The sequence below is a fragment of the Anticarsia gemmatalis genome, chromosome 22 (assembly GCF_050436995.1).
Source record: "Anticarsia gemmatalis isolate Benzon Research Colony breed Stoneville strain chromosome 22, ilAntGemm2 primary, whole genome shotgun sequence".
NCBI lineage: Eukaryota > Metazoa > Arthropoda > Insecta > Lepidoptera > Erebidae > Anticarsia > Anticarsia gemmatalis.
The window spans coordinates 5,746,420-5,772,259 of NC_134766.1; the positions used below are offsets into that span (position 1 = coordinate 5,746,420).

The 25,840-nt window shown below is 34.3% G+C and overlaps 1 protein-coding gene and 1 non-coding gene across 4 annotated transcripts in view; one reads left to right on the plus strand and one right to left on the minus strand.

The window, feature by feature from the left end:
* Positions 1–25,840, minus strand: part of TfAP-2 (transcription factor AP-2) — a 64,813-nt gene that overhangs the window by 2,770 nt on the left and 36,203 nt on the right. For all 3 annotated transcript variants that reach the window (XM_076129543.1, XM_076129542.1, XM_076129541.1), the window contains 7 exons: positions 14,324–14,470; positions 13,755–13,916; positions 10,472–10,585; positions 9,431–9,485; positions 6,422–6,611; positions 1,050–1,168; positions 39–181 (listed from right to left, as the gene is read on the minus strand). In XM_076129543.1, coding sequence (XP_075985658.1) covers positions 39–181; positions 1,050–1,168; positions 6,422–6,611; positions 9,431–9,485; positions 10,472–10,585; positions 13,755–13,916; positions 14,324–14,470 — 930 coding nt within the window. The remainder of the gene's footprint in view (positions 1–38; positions 182–1,049; positions 1,169–6,421; positions 6,612–9,430; positions 9,486–10,471; positions 10,586–13,754; positions 13,917–14,323; positions 14,471–25,840) is intronic.
* On the plus strand, positions 21,055–21,126 carry TRNAD-GUC (transfer RNA aspartic acid (anticodon GUC)). The gene has a single exon. It is a non-coding gene; the product is annotated as a tRNA-Asp (tRNA).

Below are 25,840 nucleotides of genomic sequence, written 5' to 3' on the forward strand. Positions count from 1 at the left end.
ATGATCAATAAGATGTAGAAAGTGTAAACAATGATTACCTGTTTGGTAGCCTGTAGCAGATCACGTCTGCGTCTCGCGTCGTGTTCCGCGTACTGCCTCGCCAGGTATTCCGCCAGCGCACGCGCCGGAAATTCCGTTTCACACACGTAACCAAAGTCACGCGCCAAATGTACTGCTTCCGCTGTTGACAAAAAAATAATTAATATAAACTAATTATTTCGATCGTTTGCCAAATATCCGGAGGTTAATTTAATGTAATTAGGCCATTTACTAATTTAATTAAGTATGTGGCAACAAAAACTTGCTAGACTAGGGACTTTAAAAAGTTAAAACGTCAAATGTCACAATGACAGATTGCGAAAAAGGCGGGAATTGAATGCGGAATATAAAACTCAGCATGGTGATTAAGTAAGTTCCTTTACGCACTGTCGAAGTCAATTTACACAAATTCATGGCGTATGTCGACAGTGCATAAATTTCTCTGAAATTAATTTATATTAGAGCCTCGTATACAAATCGTTCTCATCCGCATGTCAATAAATAATAGGGCACATAATAGTTGTACACGGTCTTGCCAATAATCACCTGACTAATCATAGTAATTCATTCAGTACATAAATCGGTTGGCAATAAATTATTGTTATAACGTGAAATTATTACGGTCGTGAACAAAGAGAATGATGTGTGAACACGTTTAAATAACTGTAGAATAACCCTGTTAACAAGGGGTCAAGGCGTTGATTAATAATTCTAGGAAAACTACTTTTTACTTTAAAAAAAAGCATCACAAGCAAAATTTGTCTTCACATAAATGCTTATACAAATATTTAAGAGGTCTATTTTTGAGGTACCTACTCTCCGAGACTACCTAAAAAAAAAAACATTTATACGCCCATCGTTTACGTTTTTAATATTTTACATTTTAATTAAACTCTTTAATACCATGATTTCAGAGTTTCTAGAGGCAGTCATGGAAATAATGCACAATATACCTACAAAGATAAAGAAAAATATTATTGCAGCAAAATATAACGTTAATAAATATTTACCTTCTACCAGCGACGTTAGTAGCGTAACGTTGGCAGCTTTCCGTCTCCCAGCCGGTAAGTTCAGGCCAATCTTCTCCAGCTTCTCGCGGAGTAACCTGCCGCCATTTTTACTTTTTGCTCTGAAAAAATAACCCACTTCAGATTTCTTGATGAAGAATAAATTGTGCAGTTAACGACGTCCGCAGTTTTAATTAGTAATAAGTGTTTCATTAGACACGGAGTAATTGAAGGAAATGGGTTTGCTTAGGTGCCCTTAGGCATAATAACTTAACAATAATTTTACATTCATAGTTAAGCATTAATTATAAATAAATAAAGCTAATAAAACGTTGTTTTTTAGTTCCGTAGTGCGTGACAGCAGGTCGCCATGTCAATCAATAGTGCTGCTACTGACCGCTAGATAGAGCTACCGATAACCTATCGATTACCGTCCGAATTGTAATTCTTGATTGACGCATAGAAAGTAGTTTGAAAATAACATCTTTGAACGATACAAATTACTTCACTTCCTACTGCTACGAAATAGGGCTGGTAATCGAATGATTTATAATAACAGTTTGTCGGTAAAAAACTTTGAATGTGTGTCGAACGTTTAATTTTTTAAAATGGCTACCAGTATTTAACAGACCGTAGGTATAAAAGCTCGTTAACTAAATTGTTTTCTATAATCGTCGATAGTAGTTTGTGAATAAAGTTCAAGAATGGGAGTTCTCGTTATAGAAATAATGATCAATCGAAAAAAGTATCGATTGATTGTGGTTTTTAAGTTTTTATTTTTTGACAGGCCGTTGACATTTTGAATAGAAATTGGAGGGAACTTGTTAAATAAAAGTTTAATTTACATACAAAGGCGTGTTGACGTTTACAAGTTGATAGTTAGACAACAAGTAAAGTGCTCTTGCGGTTTTTGTTGAATCAGCATTATTTGCATATTAAAATGTGTCATTGCGCTTAAGACCGGCAACTTAAAAATTTTATTTTGAACATTGTTGTCTGAAGACCTCTTTACTAAGGGACAGTTTCTATTCTACTCAGAAACTTTATAAGTTGAAGAATTCAGCTTTTTAATAATATATTATTCGAAATAAATGTACGCAACCTAAGTATTCTAAGCCGTAACTTCGTAATACTTACATAAAACTTTTTTTTAGGTTCCAGATAATTTAAAACGATTAGCTATACTAAGTCTCAACACAGGTGGCCGGACTATACTTTGCTAGCAAAGATGTAAAGAGAATAAAAAAAAGGCATTAATTTTCAACAAGAATATTAATTTATAAAAAAGAAACACCACTTTGTGTAACACTGCGCTCCTGGCACCACAGCTTCCGTAACCAAAAAAAAAATCATCAATCTCAGTAAAACGTTCGGTAGTCAAAAAAATTTAAACAATTTCTGTAAATGATGGAAAGGCCGTCAGACCGTGTTCAGATAGGCTTAATTTAGTATAACGACGTCTCGAGCGGGGCGCGCGATCGCGGTCAGGAATGCGATGAATTCCTTCGCCGAATTGTTATTAGTTTGTCTTAGCAACTTGTAAGATATGCCGCACTCCCTTTACATGAATACTTGAGATTTTTGCACTTCCTCATACACTATACAACCTGCTTTGCTATTTTCAGAGAACTTATTTTTCAACGGTACATTTGTCAAAGTAAAAATTGGTTATGATCTTGAACTTTTTTAGCTGTTAAATTAAAAATAAAAATCTTTCTTTCTTTAATCGAACATCGAACTTGTTTGGATTTTCGTATTTTCTGAAATGAATTGCACAGAGCCTGTCATTATTGTAATATTTTAAAATTGTTAATTGTTATAACTGGAAATTGATTATTTATAGGAAAGTTTGTGTGGTTTTAATAGAATTGATCTACCTTTGATCAAATTCTATACTTATAGCTTGCTTTAAGACATTTTTATCCTCGATCTGTACCAAGTTATAGGAATTCTGTGTTATTTTAGTGTACTTGTAGTTTTATTAAGATTCTGAGAATGTCTACATCTACTCTGTTAGTTTTATTAGTCTCATTAAATTTCAAAGTAATGTCAATTTCTTAGTAACATGTTAGTTTATTGAAATTCCTGAAAATATAAAATTATTGGCGTAATTGCTTAATTTCCCGAAAAATATGATGATGTCTTCTTAATATACTATTTATAGTAACTAGTTTTTAATTCAAAAAGCTTTGTATTTCTCGTTAGCAATATGTAGAGCTATGTAGAGTTGTAGAGGTTCGTGTTTATGATGAAGCGAACTTTTTATTTCACCTGATTGGATCAGCTTCGACGTATCAGCATCGTAAAATCATTAGACAGTATTTGATCAGACCGACAAATAAAAGCAAAATTTCTACAAAATATCAATTTAATTGGCCGTTAAAAAGCCGTAAGCTTTACCGATAGTGCCACCAATGATTTCTCATTTACACAATGGCTGAAGTGAAAATAATCATAATCGTAATTAGACAGCGCTCCGTTAGTCGAGTTTAATATTTTCACACGTTCGTTTAGTCAACTACAAAAGAATCGAGAATCATTCGTGAGGCTAACGAGCCAAACAATGAATTTGAATTTAGAATCAATGGAAAACTAAATCGAATGAATCGACAGATTGGAAAGAGAACTAATGGGCATCGAATATCGAGTATGTATCGAACACTCGAGTGTCCGATTAAAGAGATTATCAATCAAGTACATGTCTTTGATTCAAGTACGATAATTATGACGAAAAGATACCGTTGGCCGATTTCCCACATGGGTTGTTTGTTGCAGCCATCTCGCGGCTACACTGCGCCACTGCGGCCCTTTAGCGGCGTCATATCAAATTGACACACGTATTTACTGTTTGAGTAATCGATATTTTAGCTTTTACCGAAGAAATACCGATTGAATGTGACCGTGTACCGATGAATGCGAGATCGTTTCATCTCCAATTACCGCATCGAACGTATCGATATGAAATATAATAAAAATAGCTTTCGTATCGTAAAGCGGCGGATCCATTAATAATACGCGATTGATTAAATCAAAATGGCGTTCCTACTTACTACACAATGAGTTTTTTAAATTTCGAAATAATGGCGGCTGTACCATAGGTATGTTTTGACAGCATTTCTTTTGTGGAAAGACGCCTTGGATAAGATATTTTTACGAGTGATTAATTTCGTTAAGATTTTATTTTGAAATGGACACGGTTGAATGTCTACTGTTAGAAGATTCGTACATGCGTGAATTTTGCGACTGTGGCTAGATAGATTACGATGTCAATCAAGACATTTAAATATAACTATAATATATATATTATCTATAATGTCACAATACATAGTATACTATTTTTAAGCTCAAGTGAATGAAATTCTATTTATAAAAATAACGGCAATGTAAAACAGTAAACTAGTTCCCTCGTCTCCTGTATATTGAAGCGTGTAGTTTCGCTTAAATTTATTTAATACCTCTGTAATTACCATGTAAGGAGACACCGAACCGAGAATGTGAAATATTCGAGACAATGTCTACAGCCAGCTGCTGGTTTCCCGCTATTATTCGGTATTTTATAAAATATATTCTAAAGCCACAATGCACTTGCGTTTTGACAACGCAACCGTCGGCGTAATGGCGGTAATTATGGATGCCAAGATGCGGTGTTTATCGTGTTCCAAATTTAAAATTAATCACAAAATTGACCGGCGGTCTTGTATAATTTTATTGCGTGAAACGGAATGTTTACATTTTATTTTTTTTAGATTGCACTTTTTTGCCCGCGTGAAAGGCTTAGATAGGCATTTTAGTGTTTTTTCGACGTTGCCCTAATTTAATCCTAGCATTACGACTATCACGTACAAACTAGGATGTGCTTAAATGACCTCATAAGTTGGACAGATAGTCATTACGGCTTCCTTTTGTAGAATAATTGGATTTTTTATTAAATCATGACCGGACAGTTTTTTGCTGGATCTTACGAGCTTTTGGCAGACATTGTGTAGTGTTTGAATTTAGTTAAATTATTGCTTATTATGCGTAAGTTGGAAAGTCGAATGCTTTTTCTGAGAAAACTCTTTACGTAAGGCAAAAACTAGCCGCAAAGAGGTAGCTGTTTAGGTATATAATATAACGGTATACTTTGAACAAGATAACAATGAAAGATCTAGATGTAATACTCAGTATTTACATTCAATAAACATGTGAGGGAAAATGTTGTTTCGACCACATTTAAACCGCCAACAAAAAGTGCAATTTGCCGCGTGTTTACCTCGGGTTCCGTCATTCAAATGAGCTAGCTCCTTGATATTCAATTACATGGCCTTTTTACACTTTAAGAAGATTATGCGGGTAATTTGAAATAATTTAATTTATGGTGATGCTATCTTAGTTAATGACGGCACATTATAGACGATTCCTATGAAAATAATTAAGTCTTTATTTAAATATTTACAGTTTACTGGCAAGTTAATAAATAAATTGATTGATTCTCCCATACCGAGTAGTTTTCAGCTTTTACACCGAGATTTGTTGTTGGAAAAGTCTTCTCATTTATAAAATAATCTATGATTGTTTAAAAATATTATCCAACACACATGTCAGTAAAAAATGAAATGTTGTCTATAATTTATTATAGGTATAACCTTAACGTTTTAAAACGTATCAAACTTAAACAGTAAGTAGTGCGTACTTTAAAATGGTTCTAATAAACGCAAACCAACATTATCGGAACTTATAAGACAAACATGTGTTTAACCAAGCCACAGAACACTCAATGTTGCCACAACAAAAAATGTCTTAACCACACAACGGGACTACATACAAGAACTAACTCAAGAAGGTGGTCTTTCCTTGAAATTTTGAATTTATTTCATAAACGCCTGAATAAATGTCAGACATTTATGTGCATAAAGTAATTAATGTATGAATTAACTTGTAGATAGTCAAGCATGCAGTTGTTGATAGAATATTTTTTATTTGTTTATTATGATTATAATTTAACATTACATATGTCGTAACTTCGTGTGTCAATTTTAAGAAGTGTATAGAATGTTGTACGGCAAAGTTGATGACGGCCTCTTATAAAAGTCTTCGCAATGAACAATTATTGTTACTATTATATATTTTTAATATTCTATGGTAGTCTACTTCAACTTAGAGTAAAGAAATCGTTATTTTAACTTTAGTTATATCGCAATTTCCACTTGGAATTTCGTTTTTTTTTTAATAATAATCCTTTGATCTTTAAATATGAAATTCGAAAAAATGCGCCAAATAATATTACATATTTCTTTGTTTTTCCGTTTTACGGCTCTGCCTAGTCTCTGATCTTTTGAGAATGATATGTCAGTATCTTGGCGGCATAATTGTAAAATTACCCCAAAAATTCTTACCTTCGTAGCACACCGCCGAGCAGTGACGCATTAAGACACTCCGGCGGAGACAGTCTCCGCTGTACCTCCGCGACCGTGACCTTGTACTTGCTGGTGGAGGACAGGAGGGACAGCCTCCCGGGGACTGAGCAGAACACGTCGTTTGGTGCACACGAACCCGTCCCGCCTAGGCCGTCGCGTCCTTTCATTGCTAGAGAGAGAAAAATAGAAGAGTTAAGTATTAAATAATTATGACTAACTGTTTTTTACACAGATCTTGGAATATAAAGACCCAAGCCTGCACTTGGCCAGCGTGGTGGAGGCAAGGCTTAGCCCCTCCTTCACTCCGGGTCCCGTTGCCCAGCATTGCTGGGACAGTAACGGGTTAAATTATTTTATTTCATAAGACGCATTTAATATACTTTATGCTTTTCGTAGTGATTTCCCTTGCCTGCCTTTTACTGCCTATGTAAGATATTTATTTTAGTTTTTAAACGACCTTACATACGTTTTCAGTACTTAAGGAAAACCTCAATAAAGTCACAAAAATTGTGTAGTAATTATAAATCATTTACGAAATTCATCATGGTACTGTTGCTCATTTAAATTAAGCAAACCTATTTTAAGGAATTTTTAACAATCAAATCGGGAAATCTATGTTTAATTTATATTTTAGTTTAGTATTAATTTCTTATTGTCCCCATAACTTTCTCAATCACCATGTTTTTACGTCGCCATGGTACTAGGTCAAACCCCGTCAAACATAGTTAACGATGAACAAGTGCAATCTCGAGAGCAGTGGGTGGCAACATTCGCTTACGTATCGATTACATCCTGCGTTTAGATTTACAACAGGAAGTAACTTTATTATACATTCAATCATTTATTTATAATGGACATTTCATTCACTTTTACTGAGCTAGTTCTAAATTATGTTTTAAACGGCCTTCGGAAATATTTCGTATTTTTAAAACTGGTTAGTGGGTATATTTTTTAGCCATAGTATTTGGGTCGTTTCTGATTTTAGTTAAGGAAATTAATAGTATTACTAACTTCTTCGTCGGCTAGTAAAGGTTTCTGGGGCGGAGACTTCCAGTGCTAAACCAGGTTTAAATTATTTATGTGCCAAAATTCATCAAAATTAATTCAGTAGTTTTTGCGCAATAAGGTTAACAAACATACATCTACCCTAACAAATCGCATTTATAGTCTTAGCAGGACATGAAGGCACATATTAAAAATAACTACTCCAGCAGGCACATTTTATATTAAAATTGTAAATCAGTGCCGCTTTTACCGCACCACAGGTCTCTAAAAAATAACAGTCACACACAACGTGTAAAAATTAGAGTGATTTCAAAATAGCCGGCTTCGAATATCAACAATAGATGCTTAACAATCAGTGCCACGCCCCAAACATACGCACAGCATGATCTCCATTCACATTGTAATATTTCACTATGGCAACCCTAATACAATAAACATCACTATGTCATTAACTTGCAACACACTGGCTATTTAACACCCTTACTTTTTTATATAAAGGTGTTCGTAAATTACTGGCCAATTATGTTTTGGAGACTGCGTTCTTTAATATGAAAGAAATTTTATTAAAAAAAAAACATGTGTAACAATTCAACGTCTTTTTTTAGTGTACTTTTTCCTTAGAAAATAATTAAAATCCAGAATTACTTAAACGAAGTGCTTTCGAATCATGGTCTTAAGGACTCCGGTTCGATTTCCGTGTCAAGGCTGGGTCAGGCCCGGAATAGGCATAGGCTTGTTCTATTACATAGGACTAACATTGTAAATGCAAAACGCATTTTATACACCTCTGCCTACACCTTCGGTTATACAAGACGTTAAAAAAGAAAAATGTTTTTTTATGTGTTAGAAATTACGAGAGAACTTTTATATCTTACTTTAAGACTAAAACTACACACTTCTGTATCATACTTTCATCTTCAAACTAATATAAGACATCAATCTATTGACTTTTGATATTAGAAAACGTAAAAAAAGCAAGTAACAGTACTAACACAAACAACTGCATCTTAATGACAACTACATAAACCATAGAGAAACGAACAGTCATTTCCGAAATCGAAGCTACTATTCAAATATCGAATGATTGATCGATACTTTTATTTATTTGATATTGATTCATTCGTTCTTTGAATGAGAGAGGTTTTTTTTACAATCTACTTAGAAAAATCGATACACCTATCCGATAAGTGCTGTATGAACTCTAATTACAGTTTTATCTCCAACAGGTCATCTTGAAGTATAACAATAAAATACTTTGATAAGTTAATAATATGTACTTATTTTATGTCCGTGCGATTCAAATTACATGCGTACAGTCGGAGACTTAAAGCCTTTTTTACAATCGTTATTATTAATAAATTGTGGAGTTAGCGTTCGGAAGGTGTTTTGCAACTGATACTTATAACATCATTTATTATGCCGCAAGTAGGAATTAAGATGTTAAAATTAAGTACGCCACAAAGCTGTCTTAAAGTTGGTAGGTTGTCTGAGGAAAATTAAGTAGGTAGTACGTTAACCTTATTGTATGAAATATGAATAAAGACAACCTTTATGTTAAGTTTTTCGTAAACGCTAACGAAAGCAAATTAATACCTACTTAATGTTTTTTAATTAACGTAAATATTTCCGATATTTAATCGTTTAAGCTGCTGTCTGTACCGTGACTATTCCAGTATACTCTATCGATGAGCCAACAAAAACTAACATATCGTTTAACTATCCCGGCACTCCGTTAATTTCCATCAAATGTTCCATAATTATTTAAATTGGCCACACTATTAAAACGTTTCTTTTTTTTTCAAATTGACAGCTACTTTTTTTTGAGGCAACGGAGTCTAGATCGATTGTGCCACAGGCCACAAGAGAGCCAATCTTTTAGCTAATTTATTATACCACATGCCGCGAAAGTTGTTATAAATACATGTAAGTAGCGAGTCTATAAAGAAATGTAGTTTTTTTGTCTGTTAAATAATTGTTACTTACTTTTTAATAGTGGAAGGTCAGTCATGAACCCCGTTGTGTCGTCCATGCCGGCATTCTAGAAAGAGATGAAAGGAATTAAAAGAAAATTATTAGCCAGTGTTGTGCAGGTGGGTGGCTTATTTACGACATCACAGATTAATTAGATGGTCTATCTCTTGTTAAATTACGATAGGATTTTGCAAGGAAAATGATGCTCATTAAAAAACCTATTTTAAAATTAGGCTGCTCACAACGACCGAAAATTCTGGGTTCGAATTTCACACGAAATAAATATTTGTGTGGTTCGAAATTTTTTCGTTTTAGCAAAACTTGTGTCCGTTTTTGTATGTTTGTAAAAGTCAGTGCAAATGCACAAGATATTAAGTATTATAAAAAGAACTATAAGAAGATGAACTTTAATAAAACTTTGAATAAAATGAAGTCTGCAGCTAAAAATATGTATCGACAGTAAAAAATGGAGCTCCCAGACATTCCCCGTTGTCCATAAAACATTTTAATTTGGTATACTTATTAAATTCCTGAGCGCACATATTTCTTAGATATTGGATGTCTATCAAAATATCGATGGACGCGAGGGTGAAGTTTTAAATAAACGTAATTGGTATTTTAATATACTTCGGTACTCCATGAAGTCTTTGCGGAATGCCTTGTTATTTGTGAAATAAAAATATTTAAGAGTATGTTTTAGCTGGCAAGATGCACGCAAAAGCTTTCAAAAGATGTTGATTTTAAAACTTCCAGTGAATCTTTTTCTCATTTTCAAATGTTAGTAATTTGGTGATTTTAGGTATTTTATGAGAGCTGAAAGTATAACTAAATCTGAATCTATTGTTTTTACCCGTGTGACGGCATGATTTGACAAACTTTTCAGAAGTTCACAGACTGTTAGTTATGGACTATATTTAGAGACTCTACGTGGATGCGGCCTAATCATTTTTAAAGACGTAAAGAGTAGACACATCCTCCTATTTTATGGAGTTTTTCTGCTTAGGCTTACTATATGTTATGAAGGTTAGTTATATTGTTGTGCTGTGTTCTTACCGGCGTTTCTTCAGCTGAATGCAGTGCATGGTGCAGCGCGAGCTCGTGCTGCTCGCGAGCGCCGTAGTCCGCGCGACGCTCGCCGCCGCCGTAGCTGAACCCGCCGTGTGATAACTAACAATGAAAATAATATTTAAAGGCGTTGCACTGAGAGATACAAATAAAAAGTTTTCTTTCTCAGTCACATGATATTTCTGAGGAATCTCTACAATGAAAAAGGAGAGCAGATTAAAAAGTATAAAAAAATCTCAACCTATGTTGGGTAACTAAGTCCGTATAGTTTTGTGTACTACCCCAGACTAGATAAATCCTCTTACAAAATATCTCATTGTAAAGAATATTTCAAAAATATTTGTGAAACTTTTTCATAAATTGCCATTTAATCGCGTATAATGTCATCGAGTCTCCCGGCCAGACCGCGACGCATTGTATGCGAAGATGCCCGCTCTATAAAACCGGAACATTAAGACGGCTAATCTACTAAAGTGATCCCATCCCTACGGTTTCGTTCAATAACATATTGTTGGCTGAAATTATTGTTGCACGATACAAAAAAAAACATGGATCATATTTTTAAAATATGACATTTAAAAACGCGCTAAAGAAACTTTGACATTTGCTAAAATATAAATATTATTTGTTTTTGGTAAGAGTTAAACATCGTGCAGGCATAAAATGATATTCTAATGGCTATATAATTATTGTATTTCCTATTAGCCATTAAATATTTAATCTAAAATCAATATCTATTCGAATTCCTGCGGTCTAGAGATTTAAGCTAAATTACTGATAACAAATAACTTTGACTGCAAATAGTAATTTGTTGAACAACTCAAGTTACTAAATAAATCTTGTAGCGGGAAACAGATCGTATTTTTCATTAATTAATTTCAAATATATCATATTTGTTGTAACGGAAGTTATTTCTATCAATGAAGGTTGTAAAGTAGCTTTATATTTTGTGTTATTGATAAATCAAGATAAACTATTTATTTATGACAGATATGCTTGAATGGCAAGTTATTTTATCTGAAACTAGCTGACCCGCGCAACTTCGCTTGCGTAACAGAAGAGAGAATGTGTCAAAATTTTCCCCGTTTATGTAACATTTTTTACTGGTACTCTGCTCCTAGTGGTCGTAACGTGATTTTATATAGCCTATAGCCTTCCTCGATAAATGGGCTATCTAACACTGAAATATTTTTCAAATCAGACCAGTAGTTCCTGAGATTAGCGCGTTCAAACAAACAAACGAACTCTTCAGCTTTATAATATTAGTATTAGTATAGATAAGGATTCGAAAGCAGTACCTATTGCTATGTTTTTTTGGCCAATGTAGGATAGTTCCTAAACTTTAAGGAAACTCTGTTGGTTAGTGTAGGCAACATAGATATATCTCTATAAACATAGAGTTTTCTATGATGTCAGCTTTTAAATACGATTAGTTTTGTAGTCCTACGTAATGCATCAACTAGTTTTATTCAAATGTAGGTCTTCTTAAAGAGAGAGTTTCACAAATTACATATTTTTATAGCTTCTTATACCGTTTTGACAATTTAACAATAGCATTGATTGATAGATGTAATTTTTCATAGCTATTTTATACCTCAATAGGCGAAGTATCTTTATTGCCTTTCATAAAATATGATGTTTAACCTCTCAAGCGCCCGGCCACCGTGTCACGGTTGAATGTGCTACCCCCGTCAAGCGTCCCGCCACCGTGGTACGGCAAAACGATCTTACATTAAAAAAACGTAGAAATTAAATGCTAAAACTATGTTTATCCCTTTCAAACATATTTGACATTGAAGCTGATGAAACGAGACGACGATCTAATGCACACACTTGAATAAGTGGTTGATATAGGCCAGAGAGCACCTTAAACAACATCTGACCCAACGACATGTTCCTTTATGACCAATATTGTAAATACTTTTTTTAACTAATTTTAAATATTTGAGTATATTTTACAGTTGGATTTTAATGTCATTATTCATTAACTACACGATAAGACCTTCCGTCATATTATTTTTTATGCCTAAAAATATTTTTTAGACTTTCTTCAAACACATGCCTAAAGCACACAATATTCAGATTAAACCGACTATTGTACCACCACTATCAAATATTATTTGTGATTTATTTTTTTAATATATAGCAAATTTTATGTAGATTTCAAATATATAAGGTATGACTAGGGTGTTAGTATCAAAATATGACGGAATCGGCGCTTAAACGCCAACCGCCAATTCAATTTCGCGCGCCATTTTTGGCCTGGACGCTTAACGGTATATTTGAATTTTGACGTGGGGCGCTCGAGAGGTTAAAAAAAAAGTCACGCAATTGCCATAAACAATTTTTTTCTTTTTAAATAGTGGTTGGTAAAGTAAACATTGACAAAAAATATCGGCTTCCTTTTCTGCTACAAAACTGTCATATAGATTACCTAACTACTACCTTATTTACTTAATCAATTTACCAAAAATATTTATCTTAAATTCTTTTCCAGCAAAAGCTCTGTCTAACCGTAAAGGCAAACTAATAGACAGAAATATAGACATAACATACGTAACATGTATCGAAGGAAATTAATATGATAATAATTTCGAGGGTGGTAGCCTAGCAGGGGTAGCGGAGCGGGGATTCTTTCACGAGGGTGCATGGGGGATCGCGCATAGTCGCATACTTGCTTGTTGTCAAACTTGCATACTTTAGGTTAAATTGTCTAGAGTTTATTGAAAGATGATAGTTCAGGAAGCAAATCTGTCGTGTACATTTTATGGGAAATGGATTTTTAATGAACAAAACCATAAGTTTTTATGGGCAATGCATTTTCTCATTGGTTTTAAGGAAGGCGATGTGGTTTACGATATCTCATTTTAATCATATTTTTCTTTTGTACGAGTATACAGCTAAGAATTATTTTTCAAACGAATATTTAGGCGATTGAAAAAAGTTGGCCCTTAGTTTCATGCTAGCTCTTCTAATACGGCTCTATCCCCTTTCCGAACTAGTGGTAGATTCAGTAATTGTAAAGACTATCATAAGTGTCAATATTTGTCCTGAATGATCAGTATGATAGCGTATTCCAGGCATGTACCTATAAGTAGAATATGTGAGATAATAGGGAGCATAACAAAACTGACAACTTTTACTCTGCCCCCCAACGTCTAAAGTAGGAAAGGTTGTGATACAAAGGATCAACAGTGGTCGAAGTTTCAGCCGGCGCGGCGATTAGCTGGCACTTCTAAGATGAGATGAGATAAGGATAGTGTGTACGTACGTGGTGCGCATGTATAGCGTCGTGGTGGTCGCGGTGGTGGCGCAGGTGCGCGTGCGGCTCGTGGTGCGCGTGGTGGCGCGGCAGCAGCTGCTGCGGCGCGTAGTGCTGCGCGTACTCCGCGCCGCCGCCGCCCCCGCCGCCGTACTCCATGCCATGACTTTGCTGTACCAGGGAACATATGCTTAAATACAACATGATATGGGATACAACATTTTGTGTCTTCGCCCTGTATATAGAAGACTGGCGTAGCTATAATAAAAAGGGATGCGTTTCGAAAAATAAACGGTTTAAACAATCATTTGAGTAATAAATGGTGTTCATTTATAAGACCTAGAAGAAACAGTACCGGTCTAAGTTAAGTTGATCGCCATTCGGATTTAATTCAGTCTGTATCTTTTCAGTGGCTAGTTTTGAAAATGTATGTATTTACTTTTTTAATTCATTGCATTATCCTTCTTAGCTTCAGTTCCGGTTGTGTTTTGGTCAATTTCCATTTTTAGCAGTGTCCTTAGCTCTCGACTGTTTTCAAGCATCGCATGTATGCATATGCATGCGTGTATATTAATTACCTGTTGCTGGTGGTGCGGGCTGGCGGGGTGCGGCGCGGGCGCGAAGGGTGGCGGGAAGTACGGCGGCTGGAAGTCTGCCAGCGAGGGCTGCGCGCCGCCGCGGAACCCGCCGCCGCCCAGGCCCAGCCCGCCGCTGCCCAGCCGCTCCTAGGACAAGAAAATAACTCATTAATAATGTGTTTTAGGAAATAATTAAAAAGAAAATAGGACGAAAATTCGTAGATCTTCAGTTGTTTGGTGGAAAGCTTCTCGGAATCTTCAGTAGTGGAGGGCTTTTATTGGCTACAGTCAAATAGTGAACATTTCTAAAGAATGGAAATAGATAGTTATTTTCATCAATAATAGAGTTTTAGTTTCAGTATTTTACACTATTGGATTTACATTGTCCTAATGAAGAAGTCCGTGAAAGTGTGTTTTTTGACTGCTTAAAGTAAGAGTTTTAAGTCATCTTTATGACTTTTGAATGCAGTAACATTTTGTAATATTATAACATCCGATCTGAAAGATGAGAGCTCTACTTTACTTTCAGCTAGGATCGAATTATTTCATTTAAAGCGATTCTACAATGCTTTGGAACCATCTAGATTTATATATTGTTTTGGACTTACTTCCAGCTAATAATGTACGATTACTATTGGCATGTTTGTCGTGAATTATACCAATTATATTCTTTAATCTCTATAAGTACCTTACAACCAATTATAAAAAGCGGTCTCTATTACAAAGGTAGCCAAAGAAACCATCCATTGATAGTCTTGGAAAGTTGAAAGCAATCATCTTTGAGCGAATCAAACGAGAACAGTAATTAAACCTGTTAATTATCGTATCACACAATTTGAACTTAAATACTATATTGTATTGAGTCAATTGGACGCCATTTTTAAAATACATGTGTTTGTGCTTCAAAGGAACAAAAGTATTGGAAGGATCTTTGATTGGCATTTAAGTAGTCTTTTGATGTTAATTAGATTAGTTATAATTAATGATGTGTGATGATTTATCACTTGTATTAATGGTGAGGGAAAATATTGTGATGAACCATTGCAAGACTAAAATCTCTTTAACTCATTTTTTAAAGGCATGCGAAGTTCCGCATTTGGCCAATGTGGACTCAAGACCTAACAACTTCTTTGCTCGAGAGGAGTCGCTTGTCGAGAGTCGAGAGGAGTTGTTGGGACAGTTATGGGATAAAAAAATAGACCTGATGTGATTTTTTTGTTGCTTTAAAAGATAGAAGCGCTAATATCTTCCTCATGAATCACTCTACCTGTAGGTAAATGAAAATCTGTTGCATTTATTGAATTTATTTTGAAGAGATATGCGGAAAAAAAGTTCTTTTCAGTTTTAAGAGAGTAAGTAATAAGTATCTTATTGTATAGAATTAAGTACGATGGAGTATCATCTTAACGTTAATAATAATGTCAATGATCAAGTGTATTACAATAAAGGCATAGACAATGATGATCTTATATGATTACTTGACACACGCGATCTATGGATTAGCACATCACTATATGATGGATGCCGCACATAATAATAAAGTAAGCTCATTCAATGTTGTAATCAATTTGTCCTATCTAATGAGTTTAACAAAATGAGAATGTAATGACACATCAAATTTTTCATTTATAAATTGCTGGCTGCAAAATAATGTGCTTTTTTTTCAACAACCATAGATTGCATTTTTTTCTTGAGAACTAAGACCGTGTTCCTATTCAATCCTTTCTTTTACAATATGACCTACAATTTTAATTTGACTATTAATATAAACAAGCATTCTAAGCCTTCGTCGAATTACTTAATGACTTTAAAAACATGTATTCAATCTTGCCTGTATTCACTACTTAATTACGCTAACGACTAAACCGATCGACAACATCGGCCATTTTATTTTTACAGCCATAAAAAAAACTGTTGTTTAAAATTTCGAACAGAACATGCATACGAGCCGCATTTGAAAGATTGTCAAAAGTTCCAATCACTAGTGAAGTCCATTCGGTTTGAAATCGATATAATGTAGATCAATTACAAAACTTACGGTATTCGTATCGAGTTACGGCATTGGACACCTAATCGATTACTTTCGATCTAGTTTTTTATTTATTATCTATTTAATTTATGCACTTGTTAACGGATGTGGAGAAAACTTGTCTCATGTGATGACATAGGTGCTATGATACTTTGTTGATGTTGTAGTAGCAGCAAAGAAAAAATAAAAAAACAATGTTGGACAAACATTTTGTCGTATTTTTTGTGAACTTTAAAAACATGTTGTTGACTGTAAGTCTGTAAATTGATTATGGTCATTCAATTATTGGACACCGTGGCAAATCGTCTTTCATTGAAATTGCTATTTAATCAGAAGTGCTTGTTAAAAACTTCAAAATGTGACATCCGTTTTGTAAAATAAGTTATAGACATGCAAATAATATAATTGCAAGACACAGTGCTTTTAGCAGTTTTTATTCAACAATTATAGAGATAAAAATGCTGTTAATCGTTTTTAAATTTCAAACATTAAAGGAAATCAACATCTAAAATTCATGGCCTAACCCGTCCCTCATTAGGGGAGGAGACCCTTGTCCAGCAGTGGGACAGGAATGTCTCATCTTTCTTGAAGGTATGCAAAGTACACTAAAGGGCTAACCCCGCTCCCCGCCCCCACTACAGAAGAAGGTCTTTGCCCAGCAGTGGGGCAATAATGGGTTAAATTTATTTATTTAATGACGGTTTCAGAAAAAAGTCCTTAGTAAGTTGTTGTATAACTTGTACAACTGTCACTTGTAGTAATAACTTTGACGTTAGCTGTCATTGCTGACGCTACACACTTGCGCATGTCGCAACTGCTCCGAATTCACTTGATTTATGCGCGTGTACGCAATATACGTTGATTATTTTATAACTTCACATAAATACTCGACCAAAATATATCTAATTGAGTAAACTTTGTATTAATACACTGATTAGATGGAATTTATTGACTGAGATATAAGTCGCGTGGGCATATCAATTTTGTTCCGGAAATCAATAATATTTTTCATTTTTTTTTCTAAAAAAGACAACACCCGCACTAAGGTTGGCTCTTGTGTCGCGGGGACGTTTACAAACATACAAACAACGGACACAAAGTACAACCAGACCCGAAACAACTATTTGCGGATCGCACAAATAATTGTTCTGTGTGGGAATCGAACCCACGACCTCCCGACGGAATGATAACGGCGTGGTGATCTTAAACATTACGCAACGGAGGCAGTGAGTTTATATTAATACACTGATTAGATGGAATTTATTGACTGCGTTAAGCTGCGTGGGCTATTTAATTTTTGTTTCGGGAATCGAACCCGTTATACGTAGGCGTGACAACAATTAGCGAGCGCCACTTGTTTATACAACAATCTTGAGACATTTTCCCAAGTTATTTTCAACTGGATCTCCTCCCGTAATGAGGAAGGGGATAGGCCTTGAGTCCACCACGCTGTTCAGGTGCGGGTTGGGGACTATGCATGCCTTCAAAATATGTATTTTAAAAAAATAGGCATGCAAGATTTCATCACGATGTTTTCCTTCACTGTTGGAACAAATGATAATTATTTCTAATACACGAATACATAATATCACGTGCTTTTCTCATAGGGGTAGGCAGAGACCAGAATACACCACTAGGTACGATGCTAATGGTGTTCTAATACACACATAACTTAGAAAAGTCATCAACTTTGCCTAGCAGTAAATCAAACTACGGCCAAACGATACTCATCAAACCGATTGTGAAATCAAAGACAATCTTGATAAAACAAAAATAAATACGTTCTTAATATTGTCTATGGTATCTGGGAGGTGAAAGGCAAAGGTATTGTTTACTCAGGTCGTCGGGTCATCGCGTGTTCGGTGTTTGAGACATCGGCTTTTCGGCCATTATTTAGTAGCCGCTGATAGACACGGCTATAAAAACAGATTCGTGATTAATTGATAGATAGATGTAACTGTATTTTGTTTTAATATATAGAATGTTTTAGGTGACTGCCTTTGGCGCGGTCAGTAGTGTATTCGAGTGCTGGTCTCGGGTTCGATTCCCGGGTCGGGTAAAGTACAATTGGCTTTTTTAATTTGTTTAATATTTCTCAATAGTCCAGAGTTTGGTAACGTGCCCGGTATATGGCAATAGGCAATAAGGTAGGTATATTTTATACATCTCTGCTTACATCTTAGGGTATAGCAGGCATGATGTTATTATTTCGTATGTACCTATGTATAAAAATAAATAAATATCATCGAACAACTTACACACGGTCATTAGATTCCAAACTAAGCAGAGCTTGTACCATGGTAACCAAATAACTGATAGACATACATAAATACTTCTACATATTATGTATGTATGTTTATAGGTAAATGATGTGTAGTGACATGGATACTTCAATAAACTTGTATGATGTTTAAAGTTATTTATAATTCGTAACTAACATGAATATAACATAACTTTGTGTGATGATAATTTAGCAGCTGTCAGTGAGACCGGCCATGTTTACTTTACATAGTAAGTGAATGGTTAATGTATGTTTATAACACTACTAGCTGACCCGGCAAATGTTGTTTTGCCATATAAATAAAAAAAAATAGGGTCACTTAGGGGTATGAAAGATAGATGTAAGCCGATTCTCATAAGCACAAAAAATTTCATCAAAATCGGTCAAGCCGTTTCGGAGGAGTATGGCAACGAAAACTGTGACGCGAGAATTTTATATAACACTATGTAGCTAACAATCTTTCATGTAAATGTGCAACCTTTCATGTTCGTTGTATTTTTTTTTATTTCTCGTTTTTTGTAGTATAATATAGTTGCAGAATAAAAGTACCAATATTAACTAGGTGGGTAAGAGCTTGTTTTCCCAATACTGCACTAAAAAAATCACTAGTATAGTGCTTATTTCCTTCGAAAAATGTGTCGGATTTAGTTAAATAGTTCACAATAGGCGAATAAATAGATTCTATTTATATCGAATAGTTAGTTGTTTCCTTGGTGCCAATAAAGATCTCGACAAATGTTTAATTTTAAGTATAAATTCTATCTTAAAGACATTATTTTGGTACCCTACACACAGATCCTCTTATCTTGAAAATTATTTACAGAACCGATTGTAAAAAACTTTTTACGAATACCGTCAAAAAATGTCGCTAATCTTACAAAGTTTAAGACACTTTTGCCTTGACTTTTCATTTTTCAGATACAATCAAATAATTTATTTGCTCAAACTTTAATATGGTGTACGTGGTATGGTGTACCTACTTTGATTGATAATCCCAATATCCGTTCACCAAACGGTAGTTCACTCAAGCAGAAATAAGCAAAACTTAAGTTCAACTCCGTTTCCGTTCATACATCGATAAGTTACGAATCGAATACAGTTACATTATCGATCTCATCAATCAATATAGGAATGTATGTCTTTATCTGTACGATAATAAATCGAATCGTACGTCTCATTAACATACCGATGTATGTAATTATACTGTATATTGTTTTAAATTCTTTATACGTTGTTAGACGGTTGTGAAATGGGTCAAAAGGAAAAATAGCCTTACTTTTCCTTGGTCAGGTGGAACTCGGTGGAAGGGAATTGTTTCTATAGTATTATGATATGATACAGTATATTCAAGTGCTTTACTGTGGTGTATTCAATTCTATATTCGTATCCTTGCAGCTGTCTATCTATTATGCTTTTACGACTAAACTGTGGAACTGATTTTGATAAAATGTACCATGAAAGTAAATAGTTGAAGGCATTTGAAGGCGTAACCCATGGGCTATTGTTTTTAATCAATCTTCCAAGTTTTCCACGTCACATTAATTATCGCAAACCTATGATAAAATCAAATGCTGGCTGAAAGTTACAATAACTGAATCTATCACCAGTTTGACAAGGAGTATAGAGCCTTTGTGAAGACTTGGCAACAAACACTATGAAGTTCAAGAATATGTAGGTTCTGTGTTTTAGTTAAAAATAATTGGTAAATATTTAGATAAGACTTAAGTTCTCAATAAATCTGCTTTATAGAGTAGGTGAATACTTAGATAACACTTAAGGTCCTTAATAAATGGTATGTTATTATAGCATGGATATTGGATAGTTATAATTTGGTAAAAATAATAACCTGAGTAGGTAGAGAACTTACCCGTTAAGGAATTGTTTTTGTTTGTATTAAACTTTCTTTAGCATGTAAGAACAAACCTATTTAGTATTATTATTTCACTATATGATATATTAAAGTAAACACGTCATTTCAAAAAAAAATATTAATATTTAACGTTATTTAGATGGCAACAAGCGAAGACTGTTCATACAATAGTACTAATATTTTAAAGTGCAAAAAATATTCTGTATGTTATGCTTTTACTAATAAACTGATGAACAGATTTGGACGAAACTTGGTTATGAGATAGTTAATATGCGTTACGAGCTACTTTTTTTACTTTACACCAGATTAAAGGTATTTATGATAAAGTTTACTTTGTATGATACATGCTCACTGCTCAGAGTGAGCATGTATCATATGTTCACTCTACGAAGTATAAAAGAATTTACTCAATATGTTTGCTAAAACTGTATTGATAACGAATGACGTATTTGTTTTATCATAAAGATTAATTATGTATTAAAGAACACAATTTGCGCATTATCAATACCATTTTCGATAACAGAATGTAAATTTCGCTAATTATAAGTAAGTCTTCGGTAGTATAGTGGTCAGTATCCCCGCCTGTCACGCGGGAGACCGGGGTTCGATTCCCCGCCGGAGAGAATGTTTTTGTAAATTTTAATAATGTTTTTTAATCATTACCTGCACCTCGATCACACTGGATAAGTCCACGTACGCCAGCGCCACAACTTTTATAACACTTCACAATAAAAACTTTTCTTTTGTAAAAACTGTTTGACACTTTAACGTTTCTGAACGAATGCATGTAATTTTTTTTTAAAGAACATTTATTTTTTAATTTTGAGTTTTTAAATGGCACTAGAGATGGGATGTTTACGATGATGTTAGTCGAGTCGCGAGTCTTCACCGTGTGAATCGATTACGCGATTTTTTGCCAGCAGATGGCCCGTTTACACATTTGCGAAACCGCTAATTAATAAACTAATGAAATACATTCGCAAACAGATTTAAATCACGATTACTGTCGGATTAACGTTAATTATAAAATTAGACGATACGCAGCTAGAAACGATTAATTGTCGTACTAGTGAAGTGAAAGCGAATGTTTAAAAAAGCGATATGTAAATGTTCGAGTATCGATAATTACCGGTCCCTTAAAAGGCGGGCGATTCCGACTACAATCGGTTAGTGATTGCTTTTTAAATTGCTGCCTTGCGCGCCGGCTCGATGACCGAATGCCGACTACTGGATGGTTTTTTTATTTATTACAAAGTGGTGGATTTATATCGATAGAGATGACGCGCTATCCTATTAAGTTGAAACGAGATGCAATCAACATGTAATAGTACACCTTCGTAACTGTTTGTTAGAAAATTTAAACAACATAGTACAAGGTACTAGCTACTTGAATCATGTTTAGTACGTCACTATTTTATTACCGCGGTGTTTAAATTACGTTTGAAAACTAGGCCCCGTTCTAAAACTGATTTGAACACCTGGATAGGCAATTCAACGTCAGTCATTAAATTGTATCTAGATAAAAACTGTGACTAATGATATTTTAATGAAACATATTAATCAATCCGTCGGCGGCCATTGCGAAAGTAAAAACAAAAGATAAACAATGCCGCGCTGCCGATACAATGACTGTTACTAAACGATCAAAAACTATTACAGTTAATCTACTTCACAAGCGTGCTATTAATAATGAATTATTTTAATAACCACATATATTTTTTATTTAGTACAAGTAATTAATTTTAGTCAATAAAGTTTATCGACTAATTACCGATACGCGCTCGTGCCCATCACTAAATTTTAATATCGTTTGCGAATAAAATCGATTAAACCAATTCAGCACGGCGAGTAAAATAATTATTGTTAAATAGAGAAACTAGTAGTTGATGAATGTTTTTTAACGATACATAACGGTAAATACGTATAAATTGGCATTACGTTTTAGTTATACTAACTACGCTTACGATATTTTAATTAACCAAACGATGTAATTAATATAATGAGAATTGATTGAAAAATATTTTAAATCAATGGTATTATGAGTTTATATCACAATAATCGATTAATCGGAGTTTGTAGGTATCGGTAAAAATCGTAAAGCTGTGTTTACGATCGCGCGCGTCGCGTGCTCGGCACAGACTGCCGGAGGGCGGGCGTTCCGCCCTCGGGGTAACCATGTGTTCGCGACCTTACGATTGATATTCGATTTATGTGACCCTTTTTATTATTAAATTGTTACTATTGGCCACGTTACAGTCGAGTTGTGTTCGAGAAAGAAAAATATATAAAGTGAAGTGAAGAAAATAAGGTAAATATGAATCGCCGAATGTGTTGCTAAGCCCAAAGCTCAACTACGGCTCTACCAATTCGAGTTATTGTTATTGTAAAATTGTCCATGGGGACGGTTTTTATGGAGAAAAAAAACACACACAAAAATACGTGAGCACAGCTGCGCAGATCAGCTAATATATGAATAAATATGAAGAAAGAAAAATAGAACCTTAAATTACGCAAAAGTTAATCTCTATTTTAGTTATTTCCTTATAAATATGATCTAATAAATCTTAACGTAATCGTATATTCATTTAAGTAATATCCAGTCTAACTCTCTCTTTTTATCGACTAATGTAGTTAGGCAACAAAATATACAATTTTCTAAAAAATATTGATCAAGTATTCTAATTATGGAGTAAAAGTAAGTCTTTAAAACTAGAACATTTCGTAAATACCTAATCAAACAGGCCTGAGATAGTTTATACGACATTTTGTTTATGTAATTTGTAAAACTTTTTGGAATAGATTTTTATTGATCGTGTTGTCATGTTGGATAGCTAATTAGCTAAATGACAAAATAAACATTATTATTATTATGCTAAAGTTTCTTAAAGTTAATTTTATTTTATTAGTTTTTAGTTTCAGACACGCGCGGCACTTATAAGCTTAAAAAGTTCATTCCTTCAATCTCTAATGGCTTGTTCTTAAATTATTGTGTCCTCCTGGGGAAACATCTGTGTTGAATTTCATCAAATTCCTTCATCAATTTCGCTGTGAAATCATTACAAACTAAATGACTCACATTTCTATTATCAGAAAAGTACAGTATCTCGATAGTATTTCACGTGAAAACTGTGAAAACTCATAGTACCGTCCGCCCCACCCGAGGCGTCTAATTAGTAGGTAGGTACGAGTTCGCGATTGGTGATCACTCGAGTGTACCCAACTGTACACAACTGTACCCAACTGTACGGAACTGTGCGTATCTGCACCCGACTGTACCAACCTTATGTACTAATGTGTTTAAAACAATTTAAACCATATATTTCTGTTACACATAAAAAACTTAACTTGGTAACTAGTCATTACAAAGTGCTACAGCTATTGCTCTTTTATTGCTAATGCGTTGTTTGTTCTACTTCAGAGAATATTATGAAAAATATGAAATTTTTAAGCCAGTTGCGGTAAACGATCTGTGGGTTAAGCAAGCTTGGCGCGGTCATTCTATTGATGGGTGACCGCAGTTGAATTTGAGCTGGGCGTCTCCGTGCTTCGGAGGGCTCGTAAATGTCGGTCCCGGTTGTTGTCAATTAAGATAACAGTCGTTAAGCCACGTCAAAGGCCTTCGGGCGGCTTGAACAACTTTGACACTAGGTTGACCACTAACCATACGATAAGAAGTGTTAAAATTCATGTCACGATGTTTCACATGCTTGGTGTTGCCAGTAATATTCCACTTATGGCGTAGTTTACGATTATGATTATAAGTAAATATTGTTGGATTTTTTTGCTTAAAGAAGAGACTTGTTTTATATGCAGTTGATATTCTCTCGCGGCAAGAGTTAACTTTGTGGCGCGGAGTCTTTTAAAAACTTCAAATTAAGCATAAAGTCATATTACACCTGCAACTACTATTTTTGGTTTATTCACCTCAAACATGATTGACTACGTATTTACAGAAATATTTTTAGATTTTCGTATTTTCAGTAAGCAATAGGCAATTTATATTTGAAAACGAAAGCAAGCATAGTCGTTTCAGGCGTTTCTACGTTAGATGGAAAACGACTTCAAAATAAAAACGCAAGTTGTTTATCAAACGGTTTTCAAAGTGACTTTCGTCAATATCCGTTGTAGAGCCCTGCCTCGTGCCCTCGGGCGACTAACACAACTAACTTAATAAATTGACTGTTATAGAACATATATGAATGTGGAGGAAGACGACGTCATATTTTTAAAGCTTCTTACTAGTGTTTCTTTTTAACTCCAAATCAAAACTAAAAACAAAATCAATAACTGAATAATTTTTGATAATTAAAGATGTGAAAATATTACTTTTATTTTTTATTTTCAAATCCCTTAACTTATATTTAGGCCTTTAAGATTATTACTTTTACATGCCCTCCAAAAATCGGATAAATGACTGTCGCAATAATCTTCTTGTATTTACTGTCCGATGACTTTAACTGGCTGTCAGTGGCCGGCTATCACAACTTCCGAAATCTTTAACTTCGACTCTACTTGTTTTACATCGTTGTACCGATACAAAAGGTGAACATTTCAGAACTAAATATACCCATATAATAGACTCTCTTTTAAAATACGTATTTAAAAATAATAATGTAATTCCATTTAAATACAAACGTGCCAGGAAGGCACTCGTCACAATATGATCAATGCCCAATTAAATATAAGTACAATGTAACTATCCAACCTTTTCAAATATAAAAATGTATTGTAAAAAAGTAGTTTATGAATAAAGAACGCACGCCGATTGGCTATATCGCCTCAGGCTAGATGGCGGGGTGCCGAATGTTGCCAACCTCTCGGCCGGAAATATGAATTCTATTTGCCTAATGCCCCCTAATTCGAATTTTGTTCTCTTATGACTTTTTAAATAAAAAGTTTGTAATAAAAACAAAATAATGAGCGTTGCGATTGAAAAGAGCGAGCCTAGAGCGTTGTTTCTATTCATGAGAAAGATTTATACATTTTGTAAAAAAATCTGGAATAGTTCAGTATTTTTTACGAAATACTGGATATATGCGAATATGAATTGAAAGAATCTGTTGGGAAATGTGCAGTCTTGTAGATTTCATTCGCGTTTTTGAGTTTTTAGGCCGCACTGAGATTAATTTCTCTGTTTCTCGGTACTGGTGACTAATGTATGAAAGTAACAGGTGTCGCGGTACTATGATGTCGTCGCTTTGTAACGGTTAAGGAAAAAAAAACTAAGTTTTTCAATACATCATTTTGTTACTTAGATATTTCTTAGAATAGCTTGCAAAAACTACAATGTTCATGTCATTAATTCGCTAAAGTATAGAATATGAAATTACTTTTTGC